General features: G+C 38.2%; 1 protein-coding gene across 1 annotated transcript in view; it reads left to right on the top strand.

The window, feature by feature from the left end:
* LOC134667204 (uncharacterized) overlaps window positions 1-23,466 on the top strand; it is a 35,173-nt gene extending 11,707 nt beyond the window's left edge. Inside the window, exons 2-4 of the mRNA XM_063524529.1 lie at window positions 14,800-14,951; window positions 22,908-23,032; window positions 23,330-23,466. Coding sequence (XP_063380599.1) covers window positions 14,814-14,951; window positions 22,908-23,012 — 243 coding nt within the window. The 5' untranslated portion in view covers window positions 14,800-14,813 and the 3' untranslated portion in view covers window positions 23,013-23,032; window positions 23,330-23,466. The remainder of the gene's footprint in view (window positions 1-14,799; window positions 14,952-22,907; window positions 23,033-23,329) is intronic.
* Window positions 23,467-26,911: the final 3,445 nt, after the last annotated feature.

The raw sequence follows: 26,911 nt of genomic DNA, 5'->3' as shown, positions 1-26,911 counted from the left end.
CGGGGTTAACCGGTTAAACCTGGAGTTACCATGGTTACCAGTATAATTTGACACTAGGTTAACGGTTTAACCGCTTAATCGTGGGTTAGTGGGATGGTGCAAGTGAGCCTAAGAAACATAAAGCAAAGGAAACGGAACCGCAACTATAAATCACGGTGAACCGGATGTCGTACAAAGATTCGAGTGCGCAGGTTACATAGACCGGATGTGCCGCTGCAGCGGTCGATGCTCCCGATCTATGGTTAGGCCATAGAGCGAGCGGTTTCAAGTTATCTATGACTTGCTACAATGCCGTATTCGAACTTCAAGGTATTCACAAGAGACGACACGTACTAGATCCATTTTAGATATGTTATAGTTTAGATCTTAAACATATCGTTATCGTACCTTGGTGATGTCTAAAAGATGTCTATTTCAAAATCCGAATCGGGCACATAGTTTGGCAAGAGTCGCTGGTAAGAGTAGAGATAATCGTGCTGTATTTTTCTTATGCTAGCTCCAAAAAAACTCCAAAAAAAAGGATGAGTAAGTACTTACATGGTAAATTTTATTTGCAGCTGTTTTTCTGATTTTTTCCGCTTCCGTTTCGCCCAGAGAAATGTAAAGGACGACTCATGCTAGACCGGGCCGTCCGACATGTCATTTTCTATGACGGTCACGTGGTGCTTTACATAGAAAAAAAATATATAATCTGTTTATTTTTCAATCGAGAGGTCAGTTGTACAATCAGTCTCAGTTACAATCTCTATATTTGGAGATTATTTCAACTAAGCTTAGCCTTAATTACCTATATATAAATTTATATTGTTTTGTTTCAGTTAGTTAGTGCTTACATGTTAATACTAGTTATATCTTAATCATGTTTATTCATGTTAATCAGTACTTTCTTAAGTATACTCTTTGCTTTATCATGATATTTTTCTAAAGTTTCTACTACTTGTTTGGGTAAGCTGTTCAGGATATTAGGTAGGTAACGAAAACGAAGCGCTGGATGCTCCGGCCCGGCCCCGGTCCGGTCTAGCGTGAGTCATCCTTAAGTGTCTTCGGCAACATTATAACACTCAAGGTCTTTGCGTCCATTATATAAAAAAACGTTAATATTGAATCGTTCATTTCTTTCAACAATGCGCGAATGTCTTTTATTAAGCCACTGGAATGTCATAAAAGTATGCGTTTCGTGTAAATGCACTAATTTCGCGAAATACCTGAACCGGTCTCGAACTGACTTCCTGCATAGTCGAGGCGAGCCTGAACCAATTAATTGGCAGAGTAAAGTGTAACTTAACCCCTAACTCTACAATTTGCACATTCTCATTTCATTTATTTGCATAATCAGGTACATTATAATACACAGGTGTTATTTTATTTGTAAAGTAGGGGCCCAATTCGGATTATGAAATAGACATCTATTAGACATCACCAAGATACGATAACGATATGTTTAAGATCTAACCTGTCAAATTTGACATTTGCGCGATTCTGGAGATACTCTTGAACGATTTCCACTGGATATGACTTAGAGATCAAAGACACATCTAATAGATATCTTACTCTATCTAGCGTAAAAGTGACATTGGTTGCCCGAATTGCGCTGCAAAAGAGAACTAGTTGATATCTAAACTATAACGTATCTAGAATGGATCTAGTACATGTCGTCTCTTGTGAATATCTTGAAGTTCGAATACGGCAGTATGAGGTACATGATACCCTGTCAGGGCATTGTAAATCTCATAAATACTAAGTTTTAGGTGAGTAACAGTAATAAAATGTGATGTTTTTCTAAACTTCCATATTAAAAAAAATAGATATTATGCGAAAATGCTATTAAGAAATAATACGGTAATTTTGCTTATAAAATTAGGTTGTCATTTCTTACTTACATATTAGTTAATTAATTATTTATTTATAAAAGAAAAACTTTTTTGTTTTTCAGAACGAATGAAAGTATCAATTTAAAATCGTAATTTGTATTCGTAAAACTTTACTAACTATTCGTTGCATCTACAAGTCCCGATCCCTTGCCCATATTATCCGAATAAATATGATACCTAACTGAATTACATACTTTTTATCGAAATAAACTTATCTCATAAAAAATAGCTAATAGAGAATTTTACAACTTCGACGCCGTGTCAAAACCAAAAGCTGTCACTCGGACGCCACGTCACCGAAGTGTCAAAACTGAATTTGAAATTTATGCATATGTACGTAGGTCTATGTTGCTCTGTGGTCTGTGACCGATTAATCGGTCTTTGGTGTTGAACCTGGTCATTGGCGTCCAAAAGGTTAAGTACCCACATAAAACGTTTATTTAATTAAAAGCTTGTAAAACACCTGTTATCAGAAAGCTACACGGAAAATAATAGCTCATTTGAAATATCAAAGCGCTATAAAATGAATAAAATCTATGTTTTTATGGCCCCAACGCGTTGGCAAGAATTGGCACACACAATCAAGTGGACAGTGGGGCAAGACGACTTGTACTAGTACTCGCCAGGCCAGTTCGCTAATCGCTTAATAACTTGGGCCACTACTGGCTATTAGTTAGGTACAATTCTTCGTCACAATCTTCACATAGTGTGAACAACCGATTTGTAAAGCGATAAAATTACTGAACATGCTTATGAATGCATTTTTATATTGTTGTATGTTTTTTATTAAAATTTTAACACGATCGTTTGTTTTATGTTTTTTTATGACAGACAATTAGACTTAGACTAAGATATCTGTAATGGTTTTGATAGCACACTAAGTGCAAGTGTTATTTTAAATGTCAAACTTCTATGTAAATTATGACGTATAATGACGACGTATATAATTTAATTATCCATATCCAAGCATTTTTCAAATACCTAGTGGGAAGCAAAACCATATGTGGGAAGTCTGAATGACTTATCCAATTGGGAAACGTCGTCATTTTCAAATTAATTTTGCATTAATATCACGATGATGAGGATGATGTAGTCACTAATAACGAGTGAATATTACTCTTAGTTTTTGAAAGAAATTAAAACTTTTTGAATATTTTCTGACTACGATCTAAATCTCCCTGAATAATCAGGGAGACTTACTATAAATATACGAGGGATAACCTAGTATATTTATAATCAAAGCTCTGCCTAATTGTTGTCTGTGTTATGAATAGTTATCTGCAGTACGGGTAATAGTTGATTACGCTATGAACACAAAGTTATCCGCTCGATGTGCAGTCAGCCAAGAAAGTGGTCTACCAGTTTTCGACTCTATTATCTGATTGATAGAGTCGAAAAGTGGTAGACCACTTGGCTGACTGTACCAACAACTACTAACTTTACACATAACAACATAACTTGGATAACTCTAATAGCTTACACGATACAGTTTAGCTTTGGCCAGATTTGATGTTGAGGTAGTTTTACGAGCTTATGGTCGTGATGTCTTTATTTTTGGAAATAAGTGAAAGTAACTCTGTGTGTATTCGATATTTAGTTGTTACCGAGTTTCTCATTTTTTTCCAAGTCTCAAATAGGTGAAATAGGCCCCTCGAGGCTATTCAGGTGACCAATTACACCAATCGCTAACCCGGGTTAACCGGTGAAACCTGGAGTTACCACATGGTTACCAGTACAATTTGACACTGGGTATAATAGTTTAACCGGTTAACCCCGGGTTAGTGGGATGGTGCAAGTGGCGCATAGTCTTTTTCATCTTTCAAAGGCTTTAAAGGGGCCCACTGATTAACAGTTCGCCGGACGGTATCGACCTGTCAGAACAAAATTTGGACAGTTCCGAACAACTGACAGGCCGATACCGTCCGGCGGACTGTTAATCAGTGGGCCCCTTTAGATTAGATATAATATATTATGTCTTTACCCGGGGCTAACTGGATAGGGCCCCCCCACATCTAGCGTCTTTCGAGCGTCGGCGTCTACAACTCTATGGCCGCTGCTCGACGCAACGTCGACGCAACTGCGCAGCGACGTCATTTTCCATAGCGCTGACCAGACACCGACGCTCGAAAGACGCTAGATGTGGGGGGGGCCTTAAACCTGGAGTTACCATGGTTACCAGTACAATTTGACACATGGGTATAATAGTTTAACCGGTTAACCCCGGGTTAGTGGGATGGTGCAAGTGGCGCTAAGTCTTTTTGATCTTTCAAAGGCTAAAGATTAGATATGTCTTAATCCATCTCAGAAAAAAACTGAAATTGCTATTTATATTTTTTCTCCGAGAAAAAATGAAAGCGTTATTATCTGTCGGAAATAGCTATTTCATATTCTATTTAGTTATTTATTTCATATTTTTCATATTTTATTTAGTTCGTAGAAATTCGTAAAAAAATGTGGAGGATTCTTATTCTTACCTTTTCGCGCAATACATTGTCGTCAATGACCTTTTATTTACTTACATCTATGATTGTCGTCATATTTGGCGATTTATTACTTTAGTACCTACCTACTGAACCAAAAGAGATGCCAAATAGCAACGTAACGTACACATCTAAGTATTAATAATATAATTTATTGCATTCTATTTAGCAATACAACAATACATTTCTCCAATGATCACCCAAGCCGTATGTGCCTTTGTCATAGATCACTGTGATTCAGCTTACTGACTGCCTATCAGAACCGTTATCGGATTAAGTAGTACCATAGTACAAAGTCGGTCATGCTTTTAAGGGATTACACCTCAAAGCGATGTGCCACTTAAGTAGAGTTCGTTAAAGTGTGTAACAATGATTAGACGTAAAAAAGAAATCTATGACACGTATGTACGTGTTATTTACACAAGTCGTTGACACAATTTTGAATTAGCCAATAAATAACACACTTATTTAATATCATTTTCGTACTGCTATACGTCGATCTATCTATGTCAATATAATAGATAATAAAAACAATAGGCATAATCAGAAACAACAGCGTCATAGCTTTTAAACGACAAACAGGTTTAGGACTTTAAGAGTCTCGTATGGATTAGGCTAGGTTAGGTTTCGGTACATTGTTGTGCCGTGAATACCTAACGGTTTAAAAATATATATGGGAAGCTAGCTTCTGCGCGCATATTCGTCTACGAATACGATGATTTTTGGATGAAAACTCTACTTACTTATAAGTTTTATTGTCATTTTCCGGGACTCAAATTATCTCCAAGTATTTTATTAAATTCAATTAAGGGCTACTTGCACCACCCCCCCACTAACCCTGTTACCGTGGCTACCACACTGAAGAAAAGTACAACAAAAACACACTTAGAATTACAAAAATAAACTTAATCCGGGGACAAGGAGAGTTAACTAATAGGAACAAATTGACTTTTGCAATTTCTATTAGTTCTTGCAATTTCTATTACCTGTTTGTTGAAATTATATTTGGGATTACTGAGCTGTTTAATAAACTTTACAGAAATAGTGAGACGTCCATAATTATTACTAAAACTTCATTTTTTCCCCCAGTACAGAACTGTTTTTTAATTCCTGGTGATGATTTTTCTCTCAGTGCAGTTAACTCCGGGTTAGTGGGATGGTGCAAGTGGCGCTAAGTGGTTTAAGGAGAGGTAACAGACAAATAGCCAAACTTACAGACGACATACTTACAACATCAGTAGGCCTAGCACATGACATCCTTCTTTTATTAACATAGAAAAAACCCTGGATAATCTATCTCGCTGCGATATATTGTCGTGCTAATCATGCTAGCTCGGCCGTTTGGAGAAAAACGGCGCCAAAGACCGCTAATTCCGGTAGCCGATCAAAACGTTACTATAAAAACCTCGACACATAAACTCGGGTTACACGTGTGACTGTTCGGCAGCTGAACCCGGATGTGGTCAGGAGCCGTTACTCCGCGCTTCTGGTCAGATATAAGCGGAAGTTAGTCCATTTCATGTCAGTTCAGTCAGTGTGGGTGACCTTTTACAGTGTCTGGGAGCGAAAGTGATTGAGAAGTTAGTGGTAGATTTTATGAGGCGTATCAGTGTGTTTTGTGTATGGAAATTTGTATGGATATTGAGGTTGCAGTTCCGGAGAATCTAATCGGTAAGACAGTACAAATAGTTTGATTTCACGGTAATGTGTTTTTTTTTAATATTGGGGACATCTTACACAGATCGACCTAGCCCCGAACTAACCAGAGCGTGTACTATGGGTACCTACTAGGCGACGATATAAACATACTTATATACATATATACATAGCAGTGGCGGCGCGTCAAACATATCCACATGCAAGCCGGGGCTAATTTGGCTTACATATTTCCTTAACAAGTTTAACAACTCTGCTCAAACGTCCAAAAACAGGCAAGCTGGTGGGAATCGGCTTTTATGGACGCGCCGCCACTGATACATAGACAACAACCATGACTCAGGAACAAATATCTGTGTTCATCACACAAATAAATGCCCTTACCGGGATTCGAACCCAGGACCATCGGCTTCGCAGGCAGGATCCCTACCCACTAGGCCAGACCGGTCATCAAAGTGTTCTTGAGAAAGGTTGATATTGACACTTAACGTAGGATTTTTAGGGTTCCGTACCCAAAGGGTAAAACGGGACCCTATTACTAAGACTCTGCTGTCCGTCCGTCCGTCCGTCCGTCTGTCACCAGGCTGTATCTCACGAACCGTGACAGCTAGACAGTTGAAATTTTCACAGATGATGTATTTCTGTTGCCGCTATAACAACAAAAACTAAAAACAGAATAAAATAAAGATTTAAGTGGGGAGCCCCATACAACAAACGTGATTTTTGACCGAAGTTAAGTAACGTCGGGCGGGGTCAGTACTTGGATGGGATGAGTGACCGTTTTTTTTTGCCTTTTTTTGCATTATGATACGGAACCCTACGTGCGCGAGTCCGACTCGCACTTGCCCGGTTTTTTTTAATTTACCGAACCCTGACGGACAATAGTCTGGTAAAACCCATAGTCCAATCCGGGCGACGCCCCATGGCCTATAGTAATTAGTGAGCCAATACTAATACTTAGTAATAATAATGCTTTATGCTAAACAGGCGGACATCCTACATGAGATCCGGTACAGTGACATAACTGTACTCGATACAGATAAGCTGTAACTAGTATATCACTATCTAATTAAAATAACGGTGATGTCACGGTGGTATCAATCGATCATGCTTGGGGCTTAATTAAGAATTAAAGCAAGTCAAATGGCCTACCGCAACCTCGTTCGATGTGTTTCCTCTCTGTCGCACTTGTAGATTCGTACCTACGTAAGTATGACAGGGAGGCAACACGTCGAACGTGGTTCGCGGTAGGCCCTCATGAATGGAGAGCTTCAAGAATGACTCTCACTAGAAAGAAAATATCTAAACACACAATCTAACGCCTTGACAATAGAGGCGTGTTCAGATATTTGTGAGTGCCTCGGCTGCTCCGATATATCTGATGGCGACTGTACCTTATCTTAGTCGCAAGTTCGGGCCTTGCTCGAAGCGATAACATTTTCCATTTTTTCTTTTGTATAAAAATTTGCAATAAAGGCAAGTTATATACAGACACATTCTTTAACAAACTTTTTATTTATTTTATATAAGGTGAATTATAGATAATATCTGGGAATCCGAGATTTGCTCGGAAAACATATAAAAACTCAAAAATGCGCGTTTTCCCAGAGATAAGATCTAGCTAGATCGATTTTTCGCATCCGAAAACCCCCATATCGAAAATATCATCGAAATCGTTAGAGCCGTTTCCGAGATCCCCGAAATATATACATGCATATATATATATATATATACAGGGCGTCCCACGGCGATGCCACATGGAGGGAAAGTACCTTAAATATCATAGATAGCATATTTTGCTGAAAGAAGACTTCATTTTATTTTTAAAACTTAGTAAAGTTGCATTCATACTTTTTTTAATTTTTTTTGAAAAAAATGTATGGAAAAAAATTATCGCGTCATTGGAGGAAAAGTACCTTAATTATTGTAAATGAACATCTTACTGAAAGAAGACATTATTTCGATTTAAAAAAACAAGTTGAATTGCATTTTAAATAATTTCATGGTTAAACCGGGAATCGAACCCGCTACACGAGAAAAAAAAATACCCTGTAGCTTTGTCATATCGATCGAAAGGCTTCAATGTGAGAATTACTTTTTTGCTAAATAACGAAATAAAAATAAAGGCCATGCATTTTAATATTTTTAATACAAAATTAAATCAATTTATCAAATGCTCAAAATGTTTTCCATCCAATTAATTCTCACATTGAAGCCTTTCGATCGGTATGACTAGGTATGACAAAGCTACAAGGTATTTTTTTTTCTCGTGTAGCGGGTTCGATTCCCGGTTTAACCATGAAATTATTTAAAATGCAATTCAACTTGTTTTTTTAAATCGAAATAATGTCTTCTTATCTAAATAATATATATATATATGCATCACTCGATCGATAAAATCTCAAGATCAAACTTGCCGCATATGTAGATCATTGAAAATGCGGCAACATGGTAAAATTCCGAAATATTATCCAAACTGGAACCCAATATAACCACAGCCTTCACGAGACGCTATTATTAAAACCATAAAGTCGAAAATTGTATAATTTGACAGCAAAATGAGGCAAGAAATACTTGTATAATTGCTACACAATAAATTCGTAAGCGGACCTTTTCAAGGAGATTTTGGTTGCTACGTGCAACCGACGAAATAAAGGCCTTTGCAGTTTTACGAGCGTGGAAATTTAGATCGGCTTACGTTCTTTCAATACGCGAAATAAAGTATGACCAAAGACATATGTAACTTCGTATAAGATGAATAAATAAAGTCTAAGAAAAAAACGTGCCTCGAAAATCAAGAAAAAGTCATTCTCGGATAGATGGCGCACACACCTTTAGCCTATCCTCGGCTAGATGGCGTGACGACACCGTTTCATATTTAACAATTTTAACACATAGATATCAGTGAATGAACATGGGTCAAAATGATATAAAAATAATAAAATCATTTATCCATTTTTTTTGATAATTTTATATACGTGTATATTTTGAGTTATAGTCGTGTGTCGATAGATGGCAGTAAATTTACAGTGACTACAACATTTACTATGACAGGACCTGTCTATAGGGTCTCTATTGTTTCCCAAATAGTTTTAAGTCATAATGTACTGTTTGTCCGAATTTTCGTTAGTCATAATTGGTTTTTCTCAGAAACGCGTAACTTTTCAGGATTGCCATAAAACAAACCTAACCTAACCTAACCTATCTATAGAATGACCTTAGGAAAATCTTGAAAAGTTAACGGTTTCAGTTTTATGACTAACGATAATATGACAAACAATACATTATGACTTAAAACTTTATGGGAAACAAAGGGACCCCCCTGTCTATACTATCTTTTCTTTTTGGTATGACTAACGCTAGACCGGGCCGGGGCTGAGCTATGACCGCGAAAATCGAAGTTCGAAAATTGCGGGCATTTTTCTCTGTCACTCTAATTACGCCTTAATTGGAGTAAAAGAGAAAGTCCCCGCATTTTGCGAATTTCGGTTTTCGCAGTAGCCCCTCTGAGCCGGAGCTCCGACATGTAATTTTCTATGACGGCTGATCGGCGATCACGTGGTGCTTTCCATAGAAAACGAAGCGCCGGAAGCTCCGGCCCGGTTTACCATGAGTCGACCTTAATAGAGTCGGACCAAGCTAACTCTGCATGAAATGTGCGATGACAAGGTGTGGGAATATCATCATTAATGTCTAATGCTTCGACCATTAGGTACTAATTTACTACAATATTACTACCGTATTTCGCTGTGTAGAAGTCGGTGCAAAGTTGGCATAGACGGACTCTAAGCCCCCATTCGCACGACAGCTTTTTCAACGCGCGTTAAAAAAGCGCTTGAATCTGTCCGCACTCTAAATTCGGTTTAATGACCAAGGCTAACGTAAAGATACCGAACTAATACGTCACTGACATTCCTCTATGGCGGTACAGTCGGGGAAAAAACGGGTAATACGTTTTGGACGAAGCATGATGGTCGCGGGCTGAAGGGCCAAGGTACAGACGAGAGCGATCGTGTTAATTAATACATATTTATCTCTCTATCTCGGAAATTTCAAAGAAATTTCACAGGAAACGTAAGAGATTTTCATTTTAGACGTGGAATACTTCGAACCCTATATAAAAATACGGAATGAAATATTATAATTTATATTAAAATAATCTGTTTAAATTACTAAAAGACATAAACAGGAATATAAAACTAAAACTAACTACAATTAAAATAACTAAAACTAAAAATTAAAAATACCTATCAAAATTTGGTGCCTTCGGGAGGGTGCCCAACACGCAGGCAGCGTTCCCGCGCTGGATTGCGATGGCAATTCTCTGCGCGAGAAAGCTGCCCGCGCGGGGGTCGCCCGTTGCCTCCCTCAGCCCTTTCCCGAGCGCCTTGAGGAGCATCTGTGCGCCTCTGCCCCACGAACCAAGCGTCTCGACGCCAAATGCGACGAATTCGTATTGGGCGCCGAGACAGCTGTATTTGGCTACCTTTTGAAGCTCCCGAGTGTCCGCCGCCGCGCCAGCACGCCTGCTGGTCGATGGGACGTAGGACGCCGCTTCCTTCTTCTTCCAGGGAATCAGTGACATCCCGTCAATGAAATATTTATATTTTTCCAATTGAAAGTTTGCAATTTCGGAAACAGAGGTTCCGATCGTGTGGTAGAGTTACACGAAAATAAGTCTGTAACGATTTTGATAGAACACGCAGTACAAGTCTTATTGATATAAGTACGTCATAATTTCATAGAAGTTTAACTTAACTCAAACCTTATTATAAAAATGGATACAGAATAAAATATATATACTTTTCCAAGTGAAAGTTCGCACTTTCAAAAACACAGAGCTTCCAAACCTTAATTAAGATCGTGTGGAAAATGCCTTACTGCGCTTTTTTAATAGGGTATTTGACTAATAGGTAGTCAAATCAGTTTCTTTTTTCAAAATGTCGTAACGATTTTGCATGGACTTTATATGACGTTTCAATCAAATTACCTACTCGTTATAGTTTTATACGGGTTTCAAAATAGAAATTGTGTCTAAAAATAACTTCTGTCTACGTTCTTAGGGTTCCGTACCCAAAGGGTAAAACGGGACCCTATTACTAAGAGTCCGCTGTCCGTCCGTCCGTCCGTCCGTCCGTCTATCACCAGGCTGTATCTCACGAACCGTGAATTTTTTACAGATGATGTATTTCTATTGCCGCTATAACGGGCGAGTCCGACTCGCACTTGCCCGGTTTTTTCTATTAATCTTCCGGTGCCGGTCCATATTGTAAAATAATTTATTTTTAATATAGTCAAATACCCTTATTTTTTGTATTGAAGAAAAAACCGGTTCCGAGCCTTGCTTCCGTACCCTATTTCCGAAAGCGGGTCAAAACACGATAAAAATCAAAAGTGCAATTAAACGCTGCAGGCCCCCGCATGCACCGTCTGTGTCTGGGGGCCTACCGCGAACCACGTTCGACGTGTTGCCTCCCTGTCGCACTTGTAATTTCGTACGTAAGTGTGACAGGGAGGCAACACGTCGAACATATTTCGCGGTAGAACCTCTGTCCATCTCGCGATACAGTTACTAACTGTATCACCGCACTTTCGGCAGAGCCAGTTTTTTTTTAATTAGCCCGGCCAACGGCATTACTTTTTATGCTTTTTAATGCCATATTGTATACGGCGTTTTAAAAAAACTCTACAAGCCTTGAGGAGATTTCAAAGCGAATGCCTTTTAAATAATACTCGTGATTTTTAATTGTTTAACACCATTTAGTCTTATTATGGCACAATTAATGTATTCATATTAATAAACGTAAACGCAATAAGGGGAAATATTATATTGGGACCCTGAAGGCCAAGTAGGTACCTACGTATTGGGGGCAAATAAATAATACCTACCTGATAAGTCGAATACATTGTTTTGTTGGTTCCGTACCTCAAAAGGGAAAAACGGAACCCTTATTGGATCACTGGGTCTAAAATTTTGAAACAAATACACAAAATATGGGGCCGATTCGGATTTTGAAATAGACATCTATTAGATATCTTTTAGAAATCACCAATATACGCAAATTTGACATTTGCACGAATCTGGAGATAATCTTGAACGATTTCCACAGGATATGACTTAGAGATACAATTCACATCTAATAGATATCTTATTCTATCTAACGTAAAAGTGACATTGGTTGCCCGAATTGCGCTGCAAAAGAGACTAGTTGATATCTAAACTATAACGTATCTAGAATGGATCTAGTACGTGTCTTCTCCCGTGAATACATTAAAGTTCGAATACGGCAGTATGTCTTTGTTAGATGACTGGATAACCTATTAGAAATGTGCAGTCAAGCGTGAGTCAGACTTAATTACTTAGTTTTTGATCCGACCCCTACGGGTTTATAAAGACGTTTCATTTACGTTCCACATAAAAAAATACATTGTTAAAAATTGAGTTATGTACGGAACCCTTGGAAGGTGAGTTCCACTCGCACTTGACCGGTTTTAATTGTTTAACACCATTTAGTCTTATTATGGCACAATTAATGCATTCATATTAATAAACGTTAACGCAATCAGGGGAATGATTATATTATTGTAACCCTGAAGGCCGAGTAGGTACCTACATATTGGGGGCAAAGAGACAATACCTGATAAGTCGAACATATTGTTTTGTTTAGGGGCTGTCCATAAATTACGTCATCGATTTTTGACGATTTTTGACCCCCCCCCCCCCTATAATCATCCAAAAATTATGCTTCAAATGACCCCATTTCCTCCTACTTTATGCTACCGTCATCCGATGTCCAGACCCCCCCCCTCCTAATTTGAAATGACGTAATTTATGAATAGCCCCTTAGGGTTCCGTACCTCAAAAGAAAAAAACGGAAACCTTATAGGATCATTCGTGCGTCTGTCTTTCCCCCCCCCCTCCTTCCCCCCTTTATCTCCAAACTACATGGTACAGGGAACGCGAGTCCTACTCGCACTTGACCGGTTTTAATCGTTTAACGCCATTTAGTCATATTATGGCACAAATAATGCATTCATATTAATAAACGTTGGAAGGCCTGAAGGCCAAGCACATATCGGGACTTTAAACGCTACCCATGACCTCCCTCATCCGGCACATGGATATGACGGGAAAAGCTCTTGAGTAGTTGACGGATCTTTTCTAGGGGGTAATTGCACAAAAGATCCCTATGGGTCGAAGTGTATCCGCAAGGGCCCCCGAAAGCAGTAAGATAAGATAAGCTCACATCGAAGGTAAGAGATAATACGCCTAAAAATATTATAGATAAGAATAGGGCAGGTATTTGACTACTAGTCAAATCAGTTTCTTTTTTCGAACTCTCAAAACGATTCTGCTACTATGGAATTTATATGAAACCAGCTTGTGACCTCACAATCAAATCACCTTACTCTTTATAGTTTTATAATGGTTTTAAAATAAAAATTGTGCCTAAAAATAACTGCTGTCTACGTTTCTCTATTAATCTTCTGGTGCTTTATAAGCATGGTGAAAAATAATTTATTTTTAATACAGTCTAATACCCTATTGCGTACTTGAACCATTGAAACCTAACGGGGTAGCTTATGTTAAAAATAGGTACGATTCTATAAATGGGGCATTATCTATGAAAAGGGACCTTATTGTCGATGGCGCTTACGCCGCACAGCGTCGCGCGGCATTGTATTTATATCGGAGCATCGTTAATAATGGCGTAAGCGCCATCGACAATAAGGTCCCTTTTCATAGATAACGTCACAAATAGATAGAGAATAGAGATACGTATCAAAATGGCGGCTTTTGAACTTCTATATTTATAAACAACGCCTGACTGACCGTGACCTTAGGATTAAAAAACAACATTAAATATCACTTGTAAAAGTTCACTTGCATTGTTTAATCAGCTAATCCTATTATTCTACTAAACCTCTATAGGTTTAGTATAATGGCTGGCAATCTGTTGTTTTTCTAAAGCATACATTTTGTAGTTATAAAATATAAATACTTTATTACACCAATATAAGCGCTGGTGGCCTAGCGGTAAGAGCGTGAAACTTGGAATCCGGAGGTCGCGGGTTCAAATCCCAGCTCGTACCAATGAGTTTTTCGGAACTGATGTACGAAAATATCAGTCGCTTTTCGGTGAAGGAAAACATCGTGTGGAAACCGGACTAATTCCAATAAGTTCTAGTTTCCCCTCTGGGTTGGGAGGTCAGATGGCAGTCGCTTTCGTAAAAACTAGTGCTTACCTCAATTCTTGGGATTAGTTGTCAAGCGGACCCCAGGCTCCCCGGAGCGGTGGCAAAATGCCGGGGCAACGCGAGTAAGAAGATTACCTACACCAGCGGTTCTCAAACTTTTTTGGTGACGGAACCCTTTCGGCAAGCGAAATATTTGACGGAACCCCAAATTAAAAATTTTCGTTCATCACTGTGGACCAGATATACCTATAGAAGAGCTGGTTTTTTTTCTTATTATTACAAGTATATTTTCGCGGAACTCCAACAGAGGCCTTGCGGAACCCTAGGGTTCTGCGGAACACACTTTGAGAATGGCTGACCTACACCAATATGTATTTAAAACAACAAAATATTACTAGATACCCAGAGTACCTATATCAGAACGCAAACAGTATTTAGGAAATCTATTAATGTCGGTACTCGGTACTTTTCTTTAATCTAGATCGTCCTCTTTACCTACTCCTACTCCTTATTTTCCTGACTTCCTCATTTTAATTTAACACCCTACACACACAATAGACATTATAAATAACTAACACAGTTCCCTTATTCAGTTCCAGGCTACAGGATGTCCCAAAACTGCAAGACCACGTACACGGCTGCGACCACGCGAGACGCGAACAACAACACCCTGTACCACGGGGGCGCGCAGGGCTACGGGAGGGGGTACGGGCCCCCCACTATGGGGACTAATGGGAACTTTCAGGTATTTATCTATAGGTACATGTCTATAATGGGGTCCCTTTGTTTCCCATAAAGTTTTAAGTCATAATGTATTGTTTGTCATATTATCGTTAGTCATAAAACTGAAACCGTTAACATTTCAGGATTTTCGTAAGGTTATTCTATAGATAGGTTAGTTTAGATTTGTTTTATGGCAATCCTGAAAAGTTACGCGTTTCTGAGAAAAACCAATTATGACTAACGAAAATTCGGACAAAGAATACATTATGACTTAAAACTATTTGTGAAACAATAGAGACCCATACATCGTGGTCCAGTACCCACAACACGAGCATTATTGAGTTAACGATTAAGCTCATACACAGAATAAATAATAGTACTATTAGGTACAGAAGACTCACTCTCTAACAAAGCGCGTCTGTTACGATCAGGGTAGGTATGGCCGCTAGGTGGCTACAGCGTAGCAAAGCGACGAAATCGCGGAGTGAGCCATGCCAGAGTACCCTAAACCGCCGAGCGTGTATGACGAATGTTATGAAAGTGAAGGAAGCGAAAGAGGTAGGTCAGGATCGTAGCAAGTGGAAATCCGTGGTCTCTGCCTACTGTGCCTACCCCTCCGGGAAATAGGCGTGATTATATGTATGTATGATTCATGGCTAATTCAGGCCAGTAACGCGTTTATGAATAACGCTATACGAGCTTGCTAAGTATTTTTTAGGGTTCCGTACCCAAAGGGTAAAACGGGACTCCGCTAAGACTCCGCTGTCCGTTCGTCCGTCCGTCCATCTGTCACCAGGCTGTATCTCACAATAGCTAGACAGTTGAAATTTTCACACATGATGTATTTCTGTTGCCGCGGTAACAACAAATACTAAAAAGTACGGAACCCTCGGTGGGCGCGTCCTACTCGCACTTGTCCGGTTTTTTAGATACATTTTTCGTCTCCGTCTTTACTAATACACGCAACGTGTTTTATGTTTTAGGTAAACACATCCACACACCTCTCAAAATATTATCTCAAAAATCGGACAAGTGCGAGTCGGACTCGCGCACGAAGGGTTCCGTACCATAAAGCAAAAAAAAACGGAAAAAAATGCAAAAAGAAAACGGTCACCCATCCAAGTACTGACCACGCCTGACGTTGCTTAACTTTGGTCAAAAATCACGTTTGCTGTATGGGAGCCCCACTTAAATCTTTATTTTATTCTGGTTTTAGTATTTGTTGTTATAGCGGCAACAAAAATACATCATCTGTGAAAATTTCAACTGTCTAGGTTTGCCGCCGCCGCTTGGTTTTTAGGGTTCCGTACCCAAAGAGTAAAACGGGACCCTATTACTAAGACTTCGCTGTCCGTCCGTCCGTCCGTCTGTCTGTCAGTCTGTCACCAGGCTGTATCTCACGAACCGTGATAGCTAGACAGTTGAAATTTTCACAGATGATGTATTTCTGTTGCCGCTATAACAACAAATACTAAAAACAGAATAAAATAAAGATTTAAATGGGGCTCCCATACAACAAACGTGATTTTTGACCAAAGTTAAGCAACGTCGGGCGTGGTCAGGATGGGAGACCGTTTTTTTTTTCTTTTTTTTTTCCGTTTTTTTTTTTCATTATGGTACGGAACCCTTCGTGCGCGAGACCGACTTGCACTTGCCCGGTTTTTTTATTAATTACGCTGAATTCGGGCATAAAAAATTATAACTTTTTGATTTTATTTCGGTTTCAATCGTAGCGAAACAGCGATGTACCTTAGGGATATCAAAATAAGATCAAGTTAAAGTTCGTATGAAACTTGGTATCTCTATAATCAAGTTATGTAAAATTGATATACAACCTTTGGTACAAGCCCAGGGAGTAAGTATATACCGGGTGTGGCCTGTAATATGAGCAAAAAATTTAACTGCAGGCTGTACTCCTCATACTGACTAACATTTGTTCAGCGACTTTTAAAAATAACTTGTGGTTTGATTATGTATTAAATACACTTTAAAGTTTATTCTAAGACGCAATGGACTGCGAATTTTGTTATGTTTAAGGCGTGACAAGCAACGTCAATCACAATGATATGGCGTCGCGATGGCGTCCATTGAAGATAATATTTATTTTGTATGAAAAATAGGGAGTCTAAATACTTCATAATTTTTAAGTTGTTGAACAAAAGTGTCACCGTTTGAGGAGTACAATCTATGTATTATTTATTTGCTCGTGTTATAGGCCACACCCGGTACAAGGTATTAGACTGATGAATTAGGTTATCTTGTTGTAGAAATTTCAGCATCAGGGAATATTACAGCCACAGGATAAATAATATAACAGCAATAAATTTAGTATGAAATTTTAAAACGAAAGTGGAGGACCCACGCGAAATCGCCTTTTCATACAAACGCATTAGGCCTCATTTTCCTCTCTTGATATTAAAATTATTGAAAATATTATATCACAGAATTTGTTGTACATCAACTACAGGCTATGCCCCTACGTTTTGATATTTTTCGAATTTTTAATTATTTTAAATTTAGGAGCATTTAAAAGTTTGTGTTTAGTCCGTTTTTAGGTCCTAATTTTTACCAATCAAAAAATCGAAATAAGTGAATCGTAGGGGCACCGCTATGGTTAATATACATCCAATTATGTAAAAATATTTTCCATAATGTCAATGTCCAGAGAGGAAAATAAGTACTATTTGTATGGAGAAACGGTACTGCCGTCCCGTTTCCTCTTAAGGTATGGTATTTATATTTATACCTTGTAATAATATTAGGAAGTAGATAATAATCGTGTTTCGTAGACGTTTCGCTCGTGTTAGCAATTATACAGGGTCATTTCTAAGACGTGATCAAAAATTAAACTTTATTATGAATTTAAATCACTGACGATAATCAACAGTACATATTATGGTAGAGGTAGACCAAGAAAAGTCTGCAAGATTTGATAGCTCACGCAGTGCAAGTGTTATCACATGACGTATAAAAAACGATTGCACTGCGTGTTCTATCGAAATCATTGCAGACTTTTTGGTCTAACTCTGGTTATGTAAATAATAATAATTCATCCTATATACGTCCCACTGCTGGGCACAGGACTCCTTTCATGCGCGAGAGAGATTGGGCTATAATCCCCACGCTAGCCCAATGCGGATTGGGAACTTCACATACACCTTTGAATTTCTTCGCAGATGTATGCAGGTTTCCTCACAATGTTTTCCTTCACCGGAAAGCTAGTGATAAATATCAAATGATATTTCGTACATAAATTCCGAAAAACTCATTGGTACGAGCCAGGGTTTGAACCCGCGACGTCCGGATTGAAAGTCGGACGTCATATCCACTCGGCCACCACCGCTAGTTATGTATTTTATATTTATGATACACGTAATAAAAAAATATCACCGAGAGTTGTTTCAAAGACATTATACATCTGGCATTTATTATCGTGTCATAAACCTCAAATCAGTGAAATTCGTAATCATACAGGGTAATTTTTTTATGAGCGAGTTTCGAAGTTGAAACTCACTGTTTTGACTCTGTGTAACATGACAAGATTGCGAGTCTAGTTTCAATCCCCGGTGGCAACAACTTACACGCAGTTTGTTACATTCTGCGCAATAAATAATGCACAAGAAAAGTTGAAATTAAGCCAACAAGGCTGGAATTTATCTCCGAGGAATGTGCTTATAGGCCCTTTACATCTATACAAATTATTAACTCAAAAATATACGCACGGTGTTGGTAAATTTTTGAGGGTTTTATTCAAGTCTATATCCATACAGGGTGGAAGCAAAGTGGTTACTTTTTCCTAATTTGTTTCTACTGAAAATATATTTAGAGATTTGAAAACATAAACGCTTTTTGCACAAACAACTGCATAAATGACTGACCACACCTGCAACTGCCTACAAACTTTTAACAAAAATAATTGTATGGCACCCAAAAAATTCCCCGACTCTTCTCTTTCCGAACAGGGCTATAACCGTGAAAATCGAAGTTCGCAAATTGCGGGGATTTTTCTCTGTCACTCTAATTACACCTTCATTGGAGTAAAAGAGAAAGACCCCCGCAATTTGCGAATTTCGTTTTTCGCGGTAGCCGCTCAGACTACCTATCTGCACATCGAAAACCCAAGAGACACTTCAGAGTTATAACTTAGGTTAGATTAAGTACGTGCCTTACATCAAAAACAAGTTAAGTAATTAAAACCAAATTTTATGAAGTTAACTAAGTTAAAGTTTATCGGTTACCAAATCGAAGCACATTTGATTTCCCTATTTATATGCAAATGTGAATGACTATGTAAATGGCTTTTAAACTTCTAGCATTTGCTCGGAAAATGCATATTTTAATTACACACGTGGGTTGCAAAATTGGTTTAATATGGTATTTGGTTACTTCAATTCAATTTTGGAGGGTACATAAATTTAGATGTTAAATAGTAGAATTAAGTACACGAAACCAGGTTTTTTTCCCACTTTTTGTCCCACTGCTGGGCAAAGGCTTCGTTTCCTCCACTTGATCCTGTCATCGGCATGTTCTCACCATTTGGGGTAGAATGCGTCCGAGTCGTACCGCCATCTCCTTTTCGGTCTGCCTGAACCCCGGCCTGCACCGTCTATTGTGTTCCGAGGGGTCCCAGTCAGTAACCATTTTAGTCCACCTTCCTGGATGCATGCGGCAGGATAACTAGAGCAATTGCCTCGGTAAACATTAATAATAATTATTATTACTATGAATGAACCCAAAGAATGTTCTGCAATGATTTTTAAACAAAATGCCGTATAATTTCGTTTTATTTTCGGCCATTAAACTGAAAAAAAATTCAGAAAAAACCGTGGTAAAAGGTAAATCGCATAACAAACGTAAGTTATTATTAAAGAGCATTTACAGTAGTAATTGTAATTGTATCTTGGTCAACACGTGAAGGAGTTTGGCAATTCGAGCTGGTTGCGTGCGGACATCAGAGGGCCTACTGCGAACCACGTTCGAGGTGTTGCCTCTCTGTCGCACTTGTAAATTCGTACGTAAGTGTGACATGGAGGCAACGCGTCGAACGTGATTCGCGGTAGGCCCACAGAGCCGGCGATGTCTCGAGATTGCACTTATTATAAAATGTGGAGCGGATCGCCGCCATTGGCATGCCTGTTAAGGGGAAGCAATGCTTTGCACTACCTACGATTATTTTGGTCTTCAAAACCTTTAATAGTTTATATGTTTATAAAGACGCGTGGCAGAAAGAGAGGGAGTCTTTGCCCAGCAGTGGGACACAACAAATAAATAAAGTTTTAAAATTTCTGCACAAAATGTAGCTTTAATAATACCAACGAAAAAGGAGCTGACAAGTTGGTTAGGTAGGTAAGAATGCCAATTTTCCCTATTTGCATTTCTTAAAGATCATTGTTAGTTTAAAAAGTAATTTTCATGATATGATAGAAAGCAAAGAAAAGATGTTTGATGCTTACAGCAGTTAAGAATAAGATAAACATCTAGATCTTTGTTTACATATTAAAATATGTATCGTGAGTGTACTACATAACTACAGACACAAACGTATGTACATAATTAACATAATCATACGGTATACGTTTATTGTCATCTAAAGAGAACAATATAATACAAATATCTGCGGTGATTATACCATTTCAAGCTTAACTGATTCCACAAACGTGCGTGAATAGTAAAAAGTTATAATCTTTATACAGGGTGAAATTGTTATCTCTGACCAAACTCTGAGGGGTGAATATATAGGTCATACTGAAACCCCGACAAACCCCTATATCGTGAAAAAGTTCTGTCATCTTATACATTTCGGCGAATCAGAGTCCATGTTTTCTGTAGAACCGCTGATTTTCTTTTTGCGATTTCGGAGTTGGCCCCATAGTAAAAGTTGTTCAGTATGACCTACATATCGACCCCTCAGTGTATGATAGAGATAACAATTTCGCCCGGTAGATAAGAGTTAACACTAACATAGCCAAAACCCTTTCCCGGCTCCTCCTTAACCGTTTCTCCGCCATAAATGATAATGGGGAGCCTAATAAGGCGCCGTTAATTTGGCGCGCGCGATCCAATTTCCCTTGCAGAGCACCTTGCTCGACTTACTCTCTGCGGAGGGCAGAGGATTCATTTCTTGACATGTTTATCCATATAAAAGCGCCGAGCTTTACAGGTTCGAATTCCTCCTCGTCCCGATGAATTTCTTGGTACGATATTATTGGTATTTATAAGGAAGTAAAAGTAATTGCGCTAATTCTTAGAAATAAATTGCCAGTGTGATTTTTAGCACTCCGTAGCAAAAAACCGGGCAAGTGCGAGTCTGACTCGCGCACGAAGGGTTCCGTACCATAAAGCATAAAAAAAACAAAAAAAAGCAAAAAAAAAACGGTCACCCATCCAAGTACTGACCCCTCCCGACGTTGCTTAACTTTGGTCAAAAATCACGTTTGTTGTATGGGAGCCCCATTTAAATCTTTATTTTATTCTGTTTTTAGTATTTGTTGTTATAGCGGCAACAGAAATACATCATCTGTGAAAATTTCAACTGTCTAGCTATCACGGTTCGTGAGATACAGCCTGGTGACAGACGGACGGACGGACGGACGGACGGACGGACGGACGGACGGACGGACGGACGGACGGACGGACAGCGAAGTCTTAGTAATAGGGTCCCGTTTTACCCTTTGGGTACGGAACCCTAAAAACGGAACCTTATAGTTTTCTCATATAGGTACGTATGCCATATCCGTTTGTCTGCCCGTATTTTCCAGCCATTTTACTCGGAAACTAAAAGATTCATATTTTAATGAAATTTGTACCTAACGTATGTGTATTTTTGAGCCGCTTAGAAATAAAATATTATAAAAATATATTTGTAGGGGGTTAGGGGGGGGGGGTCCCTCCTTTATTACTTTATATACTTTACCACTTACAACCACAAAAGTATAATTGATGTTTTGCACAACTTTCGACAGATCCTTAAAAATAACATTAAGTTTGCTTAATGCGTTTCTTGATTCAGGTAATACTTTTGGAAATAATTGCTCCGAAAACTAAAAATATTGTGTACATCCCCATAACTCTCATCAAAAATAAAATCTAATAATAGGTATACTCCGTTTTCGAAAATGTCCCGTGTCCTATGCCACCCTGTATAATTTATTTTCACGGAGTGACCCCTCTGCGCTGTACTCTGTGGCATCGGTGGGTAATCTTTAGCAGCACAATATTTGTTAACTCCCAATAGGTACTTCGAAGGTAAGTTGGAGGTAATTTCTGGTGCCTATGCGCACTAAACCCTCTTTCGGGGGTAGTTTGATGGTAATGGGTAGGTGGGGGATGAAAAATTGCGTTTAACAGGTTAGTTAGTTGGATGGTACTTTCGATCAGTTTGGTAATATAACTGGAATGGTATCTTAAATGGGTACCTAGTGGACGACCGCTTTTCCAATTACAAACATAGTCTATCTATCGTAATCCTTATACCTTTAAACGAGCAATTCATGTATATGTATTTATATATTTCGGGGATCTCGGAACGGCTCTAACGATTTCGATATAATTTGCGATAGGTAATGGGGTTGGGGGTTCACAGGGGCGAAACATCGATCTAGCTAGATCTTACCTCTGGGAAACGCGCATTTTTGAGTTTTTATAATACTTACCTATGTTTTCCAAGATATTAACTCCTTGAATAGTGTCAAATCAGAGGAATACAATTTTTTTAAGTACCTACCAATATAACCTAACCAGTTCATGTTGCAATGAAGTCAAAATATTGCGACACTGACGATATTGTAAACAATAACAAGTATGAGAATATACCATCACCTTTTATAGGCTCTTAGCCTTCCCATTCATAATTTCATACCATACTTACGAATAAACAAATACGCGCCATGCTGGTAAATCTATAGTCCCAAACACATTACCTTAAGGTTTATTATTGCTTAATTTCTCAATGATTCACCAAATAACATCATATTCACAGCAAATGACAGCGAAAGTCCTTTTCGGAAGCGTGACTTCGATCAACGAACTCAAGCTGCAGGGCCTGCAGGAGAAGGCTGAGCGGGAGGTGCGGCGGACGCACTAGCGCCACCTAGCGGCAGACCGGTTAGTTACGAGGTTCGGTAAGCTAGCTAAGATAGCGCTGTAAGTGGAGGCAGCGCGGTGAGTAGTTAGTGCACAGTCCGTGAGGTAGATGGCGTGGAAAATAAAATTCGAGATTATGTAGTATCCCGCTAGATGGCACTTTCATGTAAAAAAAAATAACTTCAATTATTTTGATTTAGATTGTTTCGTTTACTTGGATTGGTAAACTTCAAAATTGCACTTGTACTCGTAATATATAGCTACCCCAATGTGTCATAATTTTATACCTAAATACAATAAGGATTTTTTTTGTTTCAGAAATGTGATACGAGTGAGAGAGATGGAAAGTCGTGATCTCGAGAGTTCGTCCATTACGAAAATATAATAGAGTCTAGTTAAAATATAAGAGATACTTTAATGTACCTACTTTAGAAGACTTTATACTCACTAGAATACATATAAGGACTCGAAAAAAATACATCTTGTGCTGTTCAAAACTTTATGGATACTTATTAAATTTGAGAGGATAATTTGTGACGTCCCACGGGTAAAGGTACCTTATAGCGGTTGGCGCTTACGCTATTATTAACGCCGCTCCAATATTATTGCGGCGCTATGTGACGTAAGTGCCAGCCGCCATAAGGTACCTTTTACCATGGAACGTCACATTTTATCAGTAAGTGTCAGAGATAGTAACTAAATAAAGAATGGAAATCTACATGCGATGTTCTCAATGCCACCCAAACCAGTGCACCCAGTGAAGTAGATTACTTTTTGTATGTGTTAGAAATTATTAGAATACTCACGAATTTATATGTAATATACTAGTAGCTATAAAGGTATTTTAAACTACATTAAAATTATATTTTGTGAAAAAAGTGTTTTTATGCATTGTTTTGGTTAAATAAGAATATATTTAAATTTTATTAATGTTTTGATGTAAGTAAGTAGTTTTATATTTTTATAATAAAGTTGTTTCGGAAATCCAATGTGTGAGTTTAATTTTAAAATTTTGATTTTATCTGGCCCGTAGTGTCTGTCTATTTCAATTAGTAGAGGTAAGTACTTAATAAAATTTTAGTTACCTAAGTAGTTCAGGTATTTTAGATAAGTACCGTAGAGTTTCGTATCTTTGCCTGCACTACCTATTTTCGCCTAGTTTGACATAAGTTGCCATTAACAAAATATTTCTAATGTAAGCCTTACATAAAACTGCTAAATACAAAGTATTTTTTATGGGTGTCAAGATTCTTCGAACATTCTGCGGCTAAGTTCACACAGTTGACCTTTAGTGAGGTTTTTTCGCGACGCCGACCACACGTTTTTTTAAACCAGTGTTTTAACTTCAGTTTTAAATGGTGATACGGACGCGGTAATGTTAAACTTTTTACATGATTATATCCTATAACTATCCCTTTTTCATATGAAACTATTATTTAATGGCTAGCTTACGTTTAGAAGTCACAATTGGATAAAACGTTGGTGAGGGTACTTTGCGTCCATCTTGTTGCCAAATTTCGCCTACCCCTAGGGTTGACCAATTTTTTGTATCACATTCATTGGTGGATGACATTATTTGTTTCCAAATTTAAATATTTTCTTATGTTTGGTTTACGCTATATGCAAATGTTTATTTCTACTCTTACTGACATTGAGAAGGTACCAAATAGGTATTTTTATGTCTCAATTTGTGTAAATAAGGTTGATTTGATGTCATTTACAATAATGTATGTATGTATGTATGTATGTCACTTTATTGCAATAATAACAACAATTTTGCAACAATTAAACAATTTTGTTAAAAAAAAAAAAAATAACTTATAAACCATTACTCTCCTTTATTTGGCATGTTGGTTATTTTTTGGCAGCCCTAGCTTCATTATAGAAAATGTATGAAAACAACTTCAGACTGTTACCAAACTTCGCCTACTACGCCGTTTTTAGGGTTCCGTACCTCAAAAGAAAAAAACGGAACCCTTATAGGATCACTCGTGCGTCTGTCTGTCCGTCTGTCCGTCTGTCACAGCCAATTTGCTCCGAAACTACCGAACCAATTAAGTTGAAATTTGGTACACATATGTAAGTCTGTGACCCAAAGACGGATATGTAACGTCAACAAATGAATTTTAAACATAGGGGCTACTTTTGGGGGGTAAACGATAAAATTAAAAAACAAAGTTTTGAAAACTATACCGTGTTACATATCAAACGAAAGAGCTCATTTTGGGAATCTCAAATATATTTTTGTTATAAATTTAGGATAAAAATTTTAGAATTTATTCAAGAAAATAGACAAAAAATGACCATTCCCCCCCCTCTATCTCCGAAACTACTGGGTCTAAAATTCTGAAAAAAATACACAAAATAGTCCTTTACCTAAAGATGACAGGAAAACCTATTAGAAATCTAGAGTCAAGCGTGAGTCGGATTTAAGAACATAAATGCGGTTAACGTTTTTTTAGGGACACAGCCGCAATGGTTTAAGTGAAACGTGATGTAGACAGCTATTGCGAAGGCCATAGGCCGATATCCGCATAAGGCCGAAGGCCCGAAGCGTCCCAAAGTGGCGTTCCTTTAGCTTCAAGCGTGAGTCGGACTGAAGACAAAAAATGCGACTAGGCTGTAACTGGCACATAGCCGCAATGGTACTTGTAGTACAGTCAACAGCAGAAGTTGTTCAAAATTACCTTGACATGCTCTTATTGTCTTAACTATAAAGTCGCGTCCAGATCATTTTAAACCACTCACCCGCTTAGCAACTTCTGTTGCTGACTGTACTGATTGATTAGGTTATTATTGTTACGTGTTTTAAAAAGCACTAGGTATACAGGGTGGCTAAAAAATAAACTAAGTGTATTCCCGTTGCCAACGTGCAACCCTGAAATCGCGAGGAAAAATTTGGCTGTTTCATACATTTAGGCTGATCCGTTTTCTATGGGAGGATACTTCTTTTTTCGCGATTTCGGGGTTGGTCCCATACTAAAAGTCACTCAGTATAATCCCAAAACCTCCCTGGCTACGGAAATACACTTTTATTTTTGGCCATCCTGTAGGTATTATCTCTCTTCGGCCTTCGCTTTTAAAACACTTTCGGAAGTTGTAGGAAGCGCGACCCGTCGGACGCTCGAGTTTTCACTGTTTTCAGCTCTACGCATTTGGACACTTGTACTATTGTTCGGCATTTAATCTTCAGAGATGTAAAGATATAAGCCACCACGCCAGAAAACTTCATGTTACATCTGGTTTTTGATTGACCCATTCGGGTTTTTCAAGACGTTTCACGTACAAAAAAATGTTGAAAATTATGTGATGTACGGAACCCTTGAAAGGCGAGTCCGACTCGCACTTGACCAGTTTTTTTTAAATATATGCCTAGTCTGGTGTAGTTAAGGTTCATAGTATATTATCACATTCCAAGGAGATACGACTTAACATGTGTAAGTCACAGAAAAGTAAGTATTAGCGGTAGGGCATGCCATAGGCGAAGATTGGGAAAAATACCCAAACATCGCCTATTGCCTTCGGGGCTATTTATTACCAACATAACCAATGAAATTTAAAGTTTTAGTGGTGTATACTGATAGTTAGGAATACTAAAAAAAAGTTTTTTCGCCTTAACGGATTCAAATGCTTTCAAATTTGAGAGATTTTTTGAGAAAAGTGTCAAAACCCAGGCGAAGATACGAAACTCTACGGTACCTATTTCTAACCTAATTACATGAGCTACCTACTACCATCTGTTTTATATCCAAGATAGGTACCTACTCAAATGATAGATAAAATCGGGCATTGTAACAATTTTGTACTTATCAAAAAGACATTCCTGGGACCTATTCAAGCCTTGATGTTTATTACAATACATTACAATACAATAGGTGTAAGACATTATTTCAGTTCACG

The sequence above is a fragment of the Cydia fagiglandana genome, chromosome 9, assembly GCF_963556715.1.
Source record: "Cydia fagiglandana chromosome 9, ilCydFagi1.1, whole genome shotgun sequence".
Taxonomy (NCBI): domain Eukaryota; kingdom Metazoa; phylum Arthropoda; class Insecta; order Lepidoptera; family Tortricidae; genus Cydia; species Cydia fagiglandana.
This window is presented reverse-complemented; position numbering and strand designations above follow the sequence as displayed.